The sequence below is a fragment of the Panicum hallii genome, chromosome 8 (genome assembly GCF_002211085.1).
Source record: "Panicum hallii strain FIL2 chromosome 8, PHallii_v3.1, whole genome shotgun sequence".
In the NCBI taxonomy this organism is placed as follows: Eukaryota; Viridiplantae; Streptophyta; class Magnoliopsida; order Poales; family Poaceae; genus Panicum; species Panicum hallii.
Window position 1 is genome coordinate 41,930,148 of NC_038049.1, and position 14,863 is coordinate 41,945,010.

A 14,863-nucleotide genomic window follows, 5' to 3' on the forward strand; every position below is an offset into this window, starting at 1 on the left:
CGTTGAAAACCAATACCATCCTTAATGTTGGGACGTCTTGAGTTCAAGTATGCGCCTCTTGCATACTTGAGTTTTTCCTGCTCAAGATCCTTCTTCTTTTGTTGTGCCTCACCTTCCAAGAATGTGATCTTGACTTTCAAGCTTTCAATTAGCTTTATATTAGTAAGACAAGCATCAACATCAATATCCTTGCATCTAAGGCATGGTTGTGCTATGGAGGAGTTGATTGATGAATTATCTTGAGGTGTAGAGGCATTGGATAAGAGAGTGTCAAATTGCAATTCAAGACTCTTGTTTAAACAAACAAGTTCATCTTGAAGTGAAACATTTGTATTCTTGAGACTAGTGTTAGTCTCCTTGCTTTCCGCAAGTTCCTTATCCAAGGCCTTACATTTTTCTTCTTTCTTAATTATGAGCTCCTTGAGTTCAAGGTTTCTCTTCTTTTCAAGAATGAGCAAGTCTTCTTGTTTCTCAAGGAGATCATTTTTCTCATTCAACTCTTCCATGAGTTCATTAAAGTTAGCAATAGCATTTTTATCTAGATTCTTGTAACACCCTGAAAAATCTCAACCGGAGATCACGCGCTAAATCTTCGTTTCGCCAAAACCCTAAACCCCCTGAAACCCTAATTTTTCCCGAGACCCGAAACCGGCAGCCGAATCCAACCGCAGTCACGCCATCTTTCCCCTCGTTCAGAGCGCGAACGTGCGCACGCGTGGCCGACCAGCCGCGGTCGCCGCCGCGAATTTCGCCGCGCGGTCGCCGCCGCGAATCCCGCCGGCGCACGTCATCTCTTCCTTTTTCCATTATTTCTTTTCCCTTTATCCTTCTCTCTCTTTTCCTTTTTTTTTCCTTTCTCCCATTTCCCTTTTCTTTTTTTCTTTCTCCCCTCCCTTTTTCCTTTCTTCTTCCTGTTTTCCCCCTCCCTGCGCCTCTGCTCCCGAGCCCCGCACGCCGCCCAGCCACGCCACCCCGCCGCCCCGGCCTCTGGCGCCTTTGCCCCTGCGCGCACGCCACGCCGCCCCGCCTTCGCGACCACGCCGCCGTACGCGCGCGCACCGCCGGCCGCGCGCGCGCCCGCGAACCACGCGCGCGCCCGCGAACCACGCGCGCGCACAGCCCCGGCGTGCACGCGCAGCCGCTCGGCCGCCGCCCGCCCGGCCTCGCCGCGCCCCCGCCGCTGTGCCACTGCCGCTGTGCCGCCTCGCCGCCCGCGCCGCCCCTGTGCCCGCACAGCCCCCCCCACGTGCACGGCTGTGCCACCCGCGCCCCCGCCGCAAGCCACGGGCGCCATTAATGGCCGCCCGTGGAGCCGCCGGCCGCCCACCTCTTCCCCCACCGCCGGCCGCCTATAAATAGGCCCGGCCGCAGCCCCTCACCCCCCACAAACCCGTGCCGCCCCCGCCTGCCTCCTCTCCTGCGCCCACATCGCCGCCCCCGAGCTGCACGGCCCGCCGCCGCCCGCCCACGCCGGCCCGCCGCCTCGCGCAGCCCCCGCCCGAGGTGAGCCCCAAAACGGGACCCCCTCTTCCTCCTCTCCCTTTCCCCCCACACGCTCGAGCCGCCCAGGCCCCCGGCCGCCGGATTGGGGCCGGCGCCGAGCCCCTCTCCCCTCCCCTGTTTCCCACGGCTGGAGGAGGAAGAAAGGGCTATTTTGCCCTGAGCCCCCTCCTCTCTCCCATAACTCTTAAACAGCCCCCCCCCCACTCTATTGTCCTTTTTGCAAGGAAGCCCCTGGTTGCTATTTTCTTTCAAACCAAGCCCCTCCATTATATAAACTTATTCCCAAATATGCCCCCACACCTTTTGCTGCACCCTAGTACTTCTGAAAATTACAAATAAGCCCTTCCTTTTTAGAGAAACTTGCAAATGAGCCCTGGATCCCTGTTTAAATCCTAAACCCTTCTTTACCTCGTCATTTTATGTGCGAAACGACCTCCGATCGACCCCAAATTTTACCACGGCCTTTCTAGCATAGTTCTAAGCCCGCCATACGAAAATCACCCCAAAATATTACCCCTACCTCCGTAACCAAATTATTTCCGATTCAAGCTTATCGGTAAAAGCTTTTAGTTCGTTCGCTTGATCGTGTGCCTGTTTGCTCGCGTCTTAGGAAACGGAGCGAACGAGGAAGGTCCCGACTACGATCAAGTGAACGCGGAACAGTTTTGCGACCCCGAGCCCGAAGGACAGTGCTCCGAGCAGAACCTTCCGCAAGGATTCGAAGACGGCAAGTTCAATCCCGCCCTTTGATGCATGTTTCTGTCCTAGTTTTTACAAATACAACCCCGTGGCCTGTTTTATAAAATTTGCATGGTTTTACTTGCTAAAACAAGGTAGGATAGCCACCCTTGCTTGTGATAACCATACCTTGACCACCTGGTTTTATAAAGAAATGTGTGTGTGTGTGTGGAAAGGGATAAAAGGAAAGTGGTTTTAAAGGGTGAGTTAGACGGGACGGATGGCGTATCGGTGTGAACTGTTACGGGTGTGCTCGTACCTGTGTGGTTGAGCAAGGAGCGGAGATGTCCGTCCTGTCACCACTAAGGACCGAGTTGATGTGTCGTCTCACCTAGCTTCCTGTCGTGCAAACCACTTGACCGTTGTATGGGCAACGGCTTAGCACAACCCCACTAGTTAGTCTGCTAGCCATCAGAAGAGCTGAGAGCGACGGGAGATCAAGGAAAAGGGGATAAGCTCTGTTTGACTTACGCCCCGGTTAAACCTCGGAGAAAGGTTGAATAACCCCTTGATGGATTCCGTGGTGGCTAGTTAGGTCTAGCTAAGGTGGGTAATGGCTTTGTTGGGATCCGCGTCGACACTACGGTGATCGTGCCGCGGTACCCCACCTGTGGGTAAAGTTGCACACCTCTGCAGAGTTAAAAATCTATTCGAATAGCCGTGCCCACGGTAATGGGTAAGTTACGGTGTGGTCACACAACTAGTGATTTCATGGGTTTGGTTGGGTTGGCGTGAGTTGTTCGGATGGTACGGCAGTGGTGCCGCGAGCTACGACGGACGGGGAGTCCGGTAGCCACATTAGACTCGAAACCTGTGTGAAGCTTAGAAAGTGTTTCTTAATACTTAAACTTTTATTTTCTGAAGGATGTTTAAAAATAAACCCTTGCATGAAATCACGGTTTTCCGTAAATAAACCCTAGCCCGATCCTTGGTTTATCCTGTGCATTGACTTCTGATGTATTCCCCCTCCGTGGGTGTGATTGGACTTGCTGAGTACGTTCGTACTCACCCCTCTTTTACTGTCTACAGCAGAGGACCCCGACTATTTCCCAGAAGACGTCGAGTAGGGTATCGTCCTGCACCCAGCCTTGCCTGTGTTGGGCCACCGTTGGATTTCCGCATGGCTCAAGACTCTGATGACCCCCATTTCGTAGCAAGTGTAGTAGTGTGGACTTGTATTGTATTCCTCGCGATAGTGGCGCTTCACTGCCCATTACCGCGTCGTGCCGATCGGTAATGTATCATCTGATGTAATAAAAGTGTTATCAGCCTCCTGGGACTGATAAAGCATCACTTTTAGTCTCCCCTGATGGGTGGGACGCCTCAATTCTTGAGCATGGCAATCATATCACTATCATTATCATTTTCACTAGAGCTAATAGATATACTTTCATCATCACTAGTAGTATACTTAGGAGAGGAGCATGGAATGGTTTTTTACCTTTCTTTTACCTCCCTTTGCCATGAGACAAGTGTGAGTGATGTTTTTCCCATCCTTGAGATTTGGGAAGAGAGAGGTCTTGTTGAGAGCAAGTGTGGCTACTTCTTCTTCATCCGAGTCGGAGCTCTCATCATCGGAGTCCCACTCCTTACCAAGATGTGCTTCACCACGTTGTTTCTTCTTGAAGTACTTCTTGTCCTTGGTGAAGTATTTCTTCTCCTTCTTATCCTTCCTCTTCTCTTCCTTGTCTTCTTTCTTCTCATATGGGCAATTTGCAATGTAATGCCCACTCTTGCCGCAATTGTAGCAATTTCTCTTTGTCCTTTTGGAGCTCTCATACCTCTTATTGCCCTTATAGTTGCGGTTTCTCATCAATTTGTTGAAGTTCTTCATGAGAAGAGCCATGTCGTCATCATCAAGGCTTGAGCTATCGCTTTCATTGTCACTTGATGAGGACTCTTGGACAACTTTCTTGCTCTTTTCCTTCTTGTTTGCCTTGAGGGCAATGTCTTGTCCTCTTGAGGTTGAGGTTCCCTTGGACAAGCTCTTGACATACTTGGCCTCGCTTTCCATCATCTCATGTTTGATGATCTTGCCAAGAACTTCTTCCGGTGTCATCCTCTTATAGTTAGGACTTTCCCTTATCATGGTACATAAGGTTATATTCCTCACCGAAAAGGCCCTAATCATCCTTTTGACCACTTCATGGTCGGTCCACTTCTTACTTCCAAGATTCCTTATTTGATTGATCATCTTCTTGAGCCTTGTGTACATCTCTTGGGGAGTTTCATCATCCAAGATAGCAAACCTCCCAAGTTCTCCTTCAAGCATCTCAATTCTTGCCTTCCGAATAGTCTTGGTGCCTTCGTGTGCCACTTTGAGAGTGTCCCATATCTCCTTGGCACTTTGTAACCCATCCACTTTATCAAATTCCTCTCTACTCAAGGATGAGAGGAGGATGGTTGCGGCTTGAGCATTGCGGTGGAATAATTGTTGCATGGTTGGTCCAAAACTTTCATCATCGCTATCCGGCTGCTCAATACCTACACAAACAATCTCCCAAAGACTAGGATGAAGAGAAAACAAGTGCCATCTCATGTTAGTCCTCCATTGGGAGTAGTTAGTTCCATCAAAGTGTGGGGGTTTTGCAAGAGAAACGGAAAGGAAATTCTTGTTGGAACTCAAATTATCATAGTTGAAAGAAGTGCGAGAGTAGTTAGAAGTAACCGATTTCTTTTTCTTTCTTCTCTTGATGTAGATGGACCCTTCATCACTACTTGATGTTGAGGATGAGGATGACTCAATCACTATCTTCTTGCTCTTGCTTTTTTTCTTGTGATGTCCACTCTTCTTGGAGCCATCGGACACATCATACTTGGCGTTGTCGTCTTCCTTGTGCACCTCATCTTCTTTGCCCTTCATCTTTTCAAGAGTCTTGTGTGAATCTTCTCCGGCCATGATCTCCTCGAGTTGTTAGACTCAAATTTGAGGAACAAGGCTCTGATACCACTTGAAAGTACGCCTAGAGGGGGGGTGAATAGGCGATCATTGCTTAAAACCTACACATAAAAACTTAGTCCGAGGCTGCCTGGCGGACCGTCCGCTGGGACTGTCCGCTAGGACGCCTCGGGTATGAAATGCAACCGTTCGAAAACTAAAACTTGTATATAAAATCTATTTGAATAGAAATGCTCTAAAACAAGTTAGAAACACTAAATGCGGAAGCAATCTAGCACAAGATAAGTATACAAGTAGATCGGGCAAGAATACTACACGGAGGTAAAAAAGCAAGAATAACAAATGCACAAGTGATGAGGTGAAGTAATCAAACACAAGAGACACACGATTTTTCACCCGAGGTTCGAATCCACTCAAGGATTCTACGTCCCCGTTGAGGAGTCCACAAAGGACCGGGTTTCTCTCAACCCTTTCCTCTCTCAAGCAACCACAAAGGTCAAACTTGAGCTTTTCACTAGCAACAAGGGTAATACAAACTTCTCAAGACAACCACACCATGAGTTGGTTGTTCTTGAGCACCTCTAACCGTCTAGGAGCCAAGCTCCAAGAGTAATAGATATGGAAAGTGATGGAGAATGCCAAGAGATGCCCAAGAGAGGTGAATCTCTTGGGGAAAGCTTGAATCTTGCTTGGATCTTGCTCAACCCCAACCCTAGACCAAAGATTTGGAGTGGAGAAGCTAGGGTTTCACTTTGGGGAGCTTTGGAGTGCTTAGAGTATGCTTTAGGCTCAGCTTGAATAGTTGGACAGAGTGTTTTTCCCGTTGGGGTCGAAGGGGTATATATAAAGCCTCACTAAAAACTAGCCGTTAGGCTGTTTTTAGTGTCCTGGCGGACTGTCCGCCAGGACCACTCGGGTTTGCATTTTTCTGTTCAAGGTATAGGTTCCGGATTTAGTTTATTTGTGTTCTACCACACACTTTCCACATCCCCCTTGATAATACGGTATACCTAGACTCAAGAAAATATAAAATAAAGAATTATCTTCGCTTGAACCACATTTCTTGAACCGGTACCGTTCTCTAATTTTAGCGAATCGTCGGAATTGGTTCTTCTTCTTTTCTCCTTTTTGGTTTCTTTGACCCCTGCTCATTATTCTCAATTGAAACATTAGATACACATTTATGTTGTTATTAATCACCAAAATAGGTCATTAGGCCTAGATGCACTTTCAGCACGGCGGTATGCCTAGAAGCCCGGTGTGCCCGCAGGCCGTGGGCCCTCCTCGTTGCGCACGTGCTGCGGCGGCGGCTTCCCCAGAAGCCGGCGCGCGGCGGCCTCCCCGGCAGCCCCAGGGCGCGCAGGGGCCTTGGCCCGTCCGGCGGCCTCCTCGCCGTCTGGCCGCCTGTCCTCGTTGGCCGCGCATGGTGGCCTCACTCCGCCTGGCTTCCTCGCCTGCGTGCTGGGTGGGAGCACGAGGGCCTCCCGCACCAGCGGCCTCCCAAATGAAGGCTCCTCCTTCTACCGCATCATCATCCGTCAAATTATCCTGGTATATGCTCACAATTACTCTCTGATTATGCAATCCATTACATCACTTCATGCTGGATTAATTGTGGTCTTATTTTTTGTTAGGATGTGATTAATCGCTAGTTGGTTTCCTCCTCAACCAAGAAGTCCCACTCCTGAACTGCAGCCACTCGGACATCCTCCTACACAGCGGCATCCTCCTAAAGAAATAAAAAACAAATGATGGAGAAAGAGATCCTAGTGCTTTTATGCAAGTTGGAGAAAATATTTCCTCCAGGGTTTTTCAATCCAATGCAACATTTTCTTATTCATCTTCGTTATGAGGCTAAGGTAGGCGGTCCAGTAAAATATAGGTGGATGTATCATATTGAAAGAGCCTTAAAAATGTTTAGATCGATGGTTGGCAATAAGGCAAGAGTAGAAGGATGCATTCTAGAAGAATTCAAATATAAAGAGAATAGCATCCTTCACTAGTGTGTACTTTGTAGAGGAACACAATATCAACACACTAGCACTGAGGTACCATATAGATCAACATTGTCCATCTAGTGACCTTAAAATTTTTCAAAGTGGAGGCAAGACCGTCGGAGCATCTACACCTTGTGAACTTGAGCCAGCACATAGGAAGTCTGCTTTTCTATACATGTTCACTAACGTGGAAGAGATGGATGAATATTTTGTGTAAGATAATTTACATTTAAATTGTTTATTTATCTTGTAGCTTATTTAACTACTTATTTATCTTCTTGTTTTCAACAGCAAGTTCGATGCTGAAAACACACCATCTAATGGCCTTCTTACTCAGAAGCAACTAGAAGCGATGCGACAAGATGGAATACATGGAGGTCCCAATTTCCTTACTTGGTATAGAGACCATGTAATATATGATGATCTAATAACCTAATGTCTATTTTCTTTTTCATATTTCAAACAACTTATGTTTTCTCATTTTATTGGCAGTGTGTTAGAGTTGGAAATGTATATCCTGACCTTCCTCTGCTATCTTACGGATGCATAACTATTAGAAGATATGGTCGATACGATGTGAATGGGTTCCGCTTCCGTTCAGCTAGATTTGAAGATGCTCGTCCTCTTGCTGCCACATGTAATAGTGGAGTTGTAGTTAGGGTGGACGAACCACAAGGGCAGAGAACTAATTATTATGGTATCATTAAGGACATATTCGAGATTTCCTTCGCATGAGAAGAATAAAAATTTGAAAGTAGTTTTCTTCGATTGTGATTGGTTCGATCCAATTCGAGGCACCTGTGAAAACCAGTTCGGAATGGTTGAAGTCAGGCATGAGAATAAGCTTTGAGGCTATGAAACTTTTGTCCTTGCTCATCAAGTTGACCAGGTGTAGTATATGTCATATCCCTGCCTGGCTGAGGCGGAAGCGAGGTTTCAGATAGCTTCTGAAGGTGTCGCAGACGTCAAGGATTGAGACCAATTGACCACCTATCTCAGCTTACTGCAGGGTACAGCACTTGATCTCCATTGCTGGCCTGCTGCTTGCTTTGTCAGCGCTGGGTCAACTGCTGTGTTCCCCTCCTCGATGTACAGAGCACTTGCTTTCCCATGTGGGAATGCATACCTGCTGTGACGTTGAGTGTCACTGTTGTACAAAACGATGTATGTACTGTACTGCATTGCTAATGCATGTAATATGACATCTGCAACGGATATTGAATCGATTCTAGTTGTTCTGCTAGGGGCTGTTTGGATCCAGGGATTAATTTTTAGTCTGGGTCACATCGGACATTTGGATGCCAATTAGAGGAACTAAACATGAGCTAACTGTAAAACTAATTACATAAATGGAGACTAATTAATGAGATGAATCTATTAAATTTAATTAATCCATCATTACATATGTTTATTGTAGCACAACATTATCCAATTATTGACTAATTAGACTTAATGGATTTGTCTCACGAATGAGTCTTCGTTTATGCAATGGATTTTGTAATTAGCTTATATTTAATAGTCCTAATTGGTGTTCAAATATTCAATGTGACGGGACTAAATATAGTCATGAGGAACCAAACAGGCTCTAAATCAGCTTTTTACCCAGTTTGTCTTGCATTATACTACAGTTTATATACATGGCAGCTACTGAATCTGTAGTCTGAGTGAACCTATGGCATTGCAGCATTATGGCTGATAAAGAGGAAATAGCCTGGATTCTAGATCCTTTTATCTGTGAATGGGGACCGTGGTGTCATTCAAATACCTTTGCTTTCGCTGTGAAACATTTTGGTTTTTATTTAACATTTTGCTGATAGGTCTGGAATGCAACTGGACATAAGTTTCTGCTTTCCATGATGCTCAGGTAATTGAATCTATTGGTTTGAGTTGCAAAAAATTGCGGCAGCCTTTATGTGTAATTTTTTTTATTAACTGGTTTCACCAAAAGTAGAGATGAGAGTAGTGGGCCTTTTACATGGGCACCTTATAGTTTGGGATGCGGGAGTATATATACCTTGAACAAAGTTATACGAACTCGTATAGCTGGAATAAACTATATGAATTTATTGTACAAAAGCGTAAATTATACAATCAAATTGTACAAACTCGTAAAATAAATATTTACGCATGTGGAATAAATTATACAAGCTAATGGAACATAGATTTGTACACCTGAAACTAATACATTGCGGACATAGAACAAATTATGATCCACAAAAAAATAAATGGATAAATTTAAGTATAGTACACAAGGAGAGAATGACAACTAAATCAAATAAAACAAAAGGTTAAATAAGAAGAGAGAAGCATCAAGCATGAATGTCCTTATAGCACTCTCGCACTTAGTTTGTGTAAAAGAAGAGAGTTAAAAAAATAAGAGTCACAAAAGCAGATAACATGCAAAGCACCAAATGCATAGGAAAAAAAAAAGATAAAACCAAAAGTAAATAAAAGGGGAAAAAGATAATATGCAAGGGAATAAAAGAATATATGAAACAGAAACAGATGAAGCAAAGGAAAGCACCAGATGCGCTTTGAAACATTTAATTTTCTTTTGCCATTCATCTTTGCTTGCTGCCCGAGGAAAAGCAGCAGGGACCGACCACGGCCGACGATCGACGACTACATAGCACGCGGAGTACCAACATACCAATGGAGACATTCCGAGGTATCATCAATTCATCACTCAAGTGAACTTGTTGCTAGTCTGCTAGATAGGGGTGGTCGATGGCTGACGTAGCCGGCAACGAAGCCGAGCAAGCTGCACCAGACATCAATGCACGGCCGCCGCCGGCCGTGCTAGATCCCCAGCTGTTCATGGCTGCTCGCCGCGGCGACAGCGAGCGGCTGAAGGAGCTGCTGCTGCTGCGGAACGACGGCGACCAGCAGCAAGGAGGCCCTGCCGCGGCCACAGCGACGACGACGGCACAAGTCATCCTGGAAGTTGATCGGCCCCCCGCGGCAGCTCCATTGCTGCATCTCCTTGATGGGCTGACCGGCAACGAGGGGGACTCCCTGCTCCACGTCGTTGCAGCCTGCGGGCACGACGGCCGCGGGGACTTCCTCAACTGCGCCAAGATGATCTACCGGGGCAGAAGCGGCCTCCTGGTCGCGCGCAACAACAGGGGCGACACGCCCCTGCACTGCGCCGCCGGCGCTGGGAACGCCGGCATGATCTCCTGCATCATGGCGCTCGCGGCGGCCGGCGACGAGACCACGGTGACGGAGTTCCTGAGGATGCGGAACAAGTGTGGGGAGACCGCCCTGCACCAGGCGGTGCGCGCTGGCTGCAAGGCCTCAATGGACAAGCTCATGTCCGTGGATCCAGAGCTGGCCGCCTTTCCAAGTGAGGCTGATGAGGGTAACACAACCTCGCCGTTGTACCTGGCCATTTCATTGGGCAAGGAGGACATTGCAAAGCATCTAATCCAGAAAAGCAACGGCAAGCTATCCTGCTCCGGACCAGACGGGCGAAACGTTTTGCATGCAGCTGTAACTCGCAGAAAAGGTACTTGTACTGATTTCATTCCCCATATCTAATCAAAGCTGCTTACCTTTAATCTCCTTTTGTTCATTTCCTAACATGACATACTCATACTGATACTCTATAAACTCTATTCGGTTGTGGTAAAACTTGGTTACCAATTATTTTATATGTTCTTCCATCCATAATTCCATATTCATAGATTTTCACTGTTGCTTCACGCCATCATTATTCTTTGATAAGTGTTTGTTTGAAACCGTACCTTGAGTTATTTGATCTCATGTTGCATGCCATGTATCATGACTCGACGAATCCAGATTTTGCCTTTCTAATGTGATCTTATTAGGTTGTTGATTTTTTCTCTCCATGTTTTTATCGTATCTGTGATTCAAAACCACTACTTTCACATCTTGTTACAAATGCCGTGTACTTTTAGTTGCTATAATAGGTTAACAAGCATTTAACCTACACAACATTGCAAAACAAGCATTTAACCTACACACAAAGCATCTCCTCAATCAAAGAATTACAAATCTAGATTTTACCTTTCTAATTTTGATCTTATTAGGTTTGTTGACCTTTTTTCTCCATGTATTTATTGTTTCTCTGATTCAAAACCATTATTTTTGTATCTCGCTACAAATATCGTGTATTTTTAGTTGCTATAATAGGATAAACAATCGTTTAGCCTACACAACAATGCGAAAGATGTTGAATCTCCTCAATCAAACAATTATGAGTATAGTAGTGTACTTTCTTGTTTAAAAATTGATGAGTGTATAAATTAAACTATCAATGTCGATATGTTATAATGTTTTGGCCAAAATAAATTGCCTCTACCAAAGATTCTTTGATGTAGTACAATACTTTATTTTATAAATAAAATGAGTGCCTCAATAACTTACAACGGATATAGATTAATTATAATGTTTCAACCAAATTATTATTATTTATCTAAAGTTGCAACTAACATAACTTATTGCCATGGAGTCTTAATACTATTTAAAATACACTTTTAGTATCATTGGTATGTGATTCATTCAAGAAACTTTTTGTGATTGTTAATTATGGTAATATACTTATAGCTTATGCGTGCATGTATACTTAGATTAATTTGTGTGGTGACACTTAACGTATATGTTTACTTTAACTTGTTCTGTTTATATTAATGTAGTGGTAGAAATGGGTGATTGGAAGCATATATATATATATATATACACACACACACACATATATACATAGGTGTTGGTATTTTTAATATAGCATATGTTGGTAATTTGGATGCAGATTTAAATTTTGTTCTTGTTTATTTCAACAACAAGAGTTATGTAATTTATATGCAAATTTAGGAGGTAGTTCTATATTATCCTTCATAGTAATAAGGTTGTGTAGTTATATGTAAACATGATAGTTTATATTATCCTTCATAATGACATAGGTGGGTAATAATTTAGATGAAGATTAGGGAGTTACTTTAGATTATTTTCTTAACGGCATTGGTGGGTATTTTAGATAGGGGGTTATTTTAGAAAACTTCTTTTTCAAAACATACTTTAGACTACTTTTATAATGGCGGTGACGGGTAAATTTTTTAGAAAGCAAAATAGATCCAATGACTATTACCTATCATGGTCATAGTCTAACAAATTGATTGCCGTATTTTCAGCTTTTATGAGAATATCTATAGTTTATCCTCTTTTTCTTGCGTGTTTTATGAGGATTAATGAATAACTACATGCATGTAGCGCTTCCAATGCTTTTGGAATTGTTCAAGGACATGACGGTCCAAGTGCAACAAGGGGAAGGGGCCAGACGAGTGAGCACTGTACCCCTTCTCTCGCAGCTCACTATGCAACGGGACATTGACGGGAGCACCCCTCTTCACTTGGCTGCATCAGCGGATCGGTGGTCTGAAGCGTGGGTCATCTCTAAAAGGTTCAAACACAATTGGCTATGGTCAAAATCAACAATCACACTGCTACTAGATGCCAACATTTGTTCGGCGTATCAACCGGACAATAAAGGGTTGTATCCCATACATATTGCCGCCTTGGCTGATAACCTTGGCGTCACCAAAGTCTTGCTTCAGAGGTGTCCGGGTTGTGCCACTCTGCAAGATGGCAAAGGAAGAACATTCCTCCATGTTGCTACCCGGCCAGGGATTTATAAAGTGGCTCGTAATGCCTGCGCACAGCCAGAGCTTTCAACGATCCTAAATGTGCGTGACAACAATGGGGACACCGCGCTTCACCATGCAGTCCATGAGGGAAATCTGGTAGCCTTTAACTGTCTGATTCAGAATCCCAAGGTGGATCTCAGTATAGCAAATAAGGATGAGCTGACACCTCTCGATCTTTCATGGGTTAAGATACCTCAAGGTTTACATTATCAATCGGTAAGTTTGTTTCTCATATTGGTTTTGTTTCTCATATTGTCGTTGTTGGCTATGTATTGCCGAGTCTAGGTCTAACTTCTTATTTATCAATATAATAGGCAGCTCTCCTGCTCGTTCGTTTCAAAAAAAAAAAGCAGCAACAGCATTAGATGATGCTTAAAATAAAGATCCCATCGTGTATATATCATCTAGCAAGAACTCCAAGATACACAACTAAAACAGACTAGCTAAGTACAATGAGTTTGATGTGATAATGTAGAGGCTATTCTTTTCTCTCCAACTCCCTCTCTCTCTCCCTCCCTCTCAGTTCTTGCAAAATGCACCAAACGATTCTTGTCAGTAGCTAGAGTACTTGATTTTTACTTAATTTTGGGAATTTTTCTTACAGCATCCAAGAGTTGTAATATCGAGGACATTACTAGTGGTGGGAGCTCCAGCTGGGGGAAGTCGTTCTGACCTCTTCCGTGAAAAATATATTGGAGAAATAGACGTGGGAAAGATGTCGCAGGATTTGGCAAACACAACACAGGCCATGGGCATTGTATCTGTGCTTATTGCGACGGTGACATTTGCATCAGCTTTCACACTGCCTGGAGGTTATTATCAGTCATCGAGCGACGGTGGTGTGGCTGGGACGCCGATTCTCGCTGGGAGCTATGCGTTCAGTGCGTTCATTCTCGCCGATGCTTTGGCATTCATCAGTTCATGTTTGGCTACCTTCAGCCTGGTCTTTGCCGGGGTGCCTGCCATGGAGCTCTCTGTACGCCACAAGCATATCGAGATTTCTACGATGTTGCTGCATGCTTCAGGAGCAAGCTTAATGGCCTCCTTTGCCTTGGGGTTATACCTGGTGCTGGCACCAATTGCTCGTGCCATAGCGATCACGGTTTGTATGATTAGTTATGGAGCTTTGGTCTTTGGAAACATGGAAGGTTGGCAGATGCTCCGCGGGTTAAACACGGCCCGTGCCAGGTTAGGAATACGAAGACTGCTTGCAACATTGTCTGATTTAGCTCCAGTCGCCGGTCTTTCTGCGTTTTTCCCCTTCATGATCTTGATAGTAATATTCGGTCTCCCAGCAGTAATCGGTGATCTGGGCAAGACTCTCTCCAGTCTCCTAGCAATATTGGGGAAAGTGAAATAGCTGGATTTATTTTGCTAAGCTTATTCATTGTAGTCATGGGTCCCCCATTTATTCAATTGATGGTACAGAAATGGAAATTGTAAAACTTCTCACCTTCTCCTCAGTTCTTTCTTAATCCTCTCAATGCCTGTCTTTTAGCGCTTTACCCCTTCATGACCTTGATAGCAATATTCATTTTCCCAGCAATAATCGGTAATCTGGACACTCTCTCCACTTCCCAAGCAGTATTGCCGAAAGTGGTCCTAGCTGAATTTACTGTTCAAAGCTTAGCCATTGTAGTCATGGGTCTCCCATTTATTCGATTGATGGTACAAAGACGGAAATTGTAAAACTTCTCACCTTCTCCTCAGTTCTTTCTTAATCCTCTCAATGCCAATCATAGAACTTCAGTGGTGCCGTCATTATCATTATCATCATCAACTTCATCGCTGAATAGACATTGCGCGCTATGGGGACCGAAATGAACGAGTGCACCTAAGGCTATGTGCTCAAGTCCTTTCAGGAGCTCCAGGACAGCAATGTCCATCGCCACCACCACACACCCGATGCTCATCAAGAATGTGTCCCTAGGGCGTGCCGGTATGCTGATGACTGAGGTCATGGACCAAGCACCAGAAGCCTCGTGGGTATTTCTATGCGGTCGAAATAAGGTGATGTGTCATTGAATTTTGGCCATCTTGGGCCATGTAATTGTGACAGGGTT

General features: G+C 45.0%; 2 protein-coding genes across 2 annotated transcripts; one reads left to right on the forward strand and one right to left on the reverse strand.

The window, feature by feature from the left end:
* Positions 1-3,652: 3,652 nt before the first annotated feature.
* Positions 3,653-5,140, reverse strand: LOC112872339. Its single transcript, XM_025935437.1, has 2 exons — positions 4,960-5,140; positions 3,653-4,725 (listed from the first exon to the last, which is right to left on the reverse strand). Exons 1-2 carry the CDS (start codon positions 5,138-5,140, stop codon positions 3,653-3,655), a joined length of 1,254 nt encoding a protein of 417 aa, XP_025791222.1.
* A 5,226-nt stretch (positions 5,141-10,366) lies between these two features.
* LOC112903422 (protein ACCELERATED CELL DEATH 6-like) lies at positions 10,367-14,197 on the forward strand. Its single transcript, XM_025972688.1, has 3 exons — positions 10,367-10,645; positions 12,367-13,016; positions 13,405-14,197. The coding sequence occupies exons 1-3, from the start codon at positions 10,375-10,377 to the stop codon at positions 14,158-14,160; spliced, it is 1,677 nt and encodes a 558-aa protein (XP_025828473.1). The 5' UTR covers positions 10,367-10,374; the 3' UTR covers positions 14,161-14,197.
* The last annotated feature ends 666 nt before the right edge of the window (positions 14,198-14,863 follow it).

Excerpts from the sequence above, each read along its gene's own strand:
- LOC112872339 (XM_025935437.1), bottom strand. The coding sequence starts at position 5,140 with ATGGCCGGAGAAGATTCACACAAGACTCTTGAAAAGATGAAGGGCAAA. Across the intron at positions 4,726-4,959 it reads ATCCTCATCCTCAACATCAA|GTATTGAGCAGCCGGATAGC; the intron begins GTAGTGATGAAG and ends TTGTTTGTGTAG.
- LOC112903422 (XM_025972688.1), top strand. The coding sequence starts at position 10,375 with ATGCGGAACAAGTGTGGGGAGACCGCCCTGCACCAGGCGGTGCGCGCT. Across the intron at positions 10,646-12,366 it reads AGCTGTAACTCGCAGAAAAG|CGCTTCCAATGCTTTTGGAA; the intron begins GTACTTGTACTG and ends ACATGCATGTAG. Across the intron at positions 13,017-13,404 it reads AAGGTTTACATTATCAATCG|CATCCAAGAGTTGTAATATC; the intron begins GTAAGTTTGTTT and ends TTTTTCTTACAG.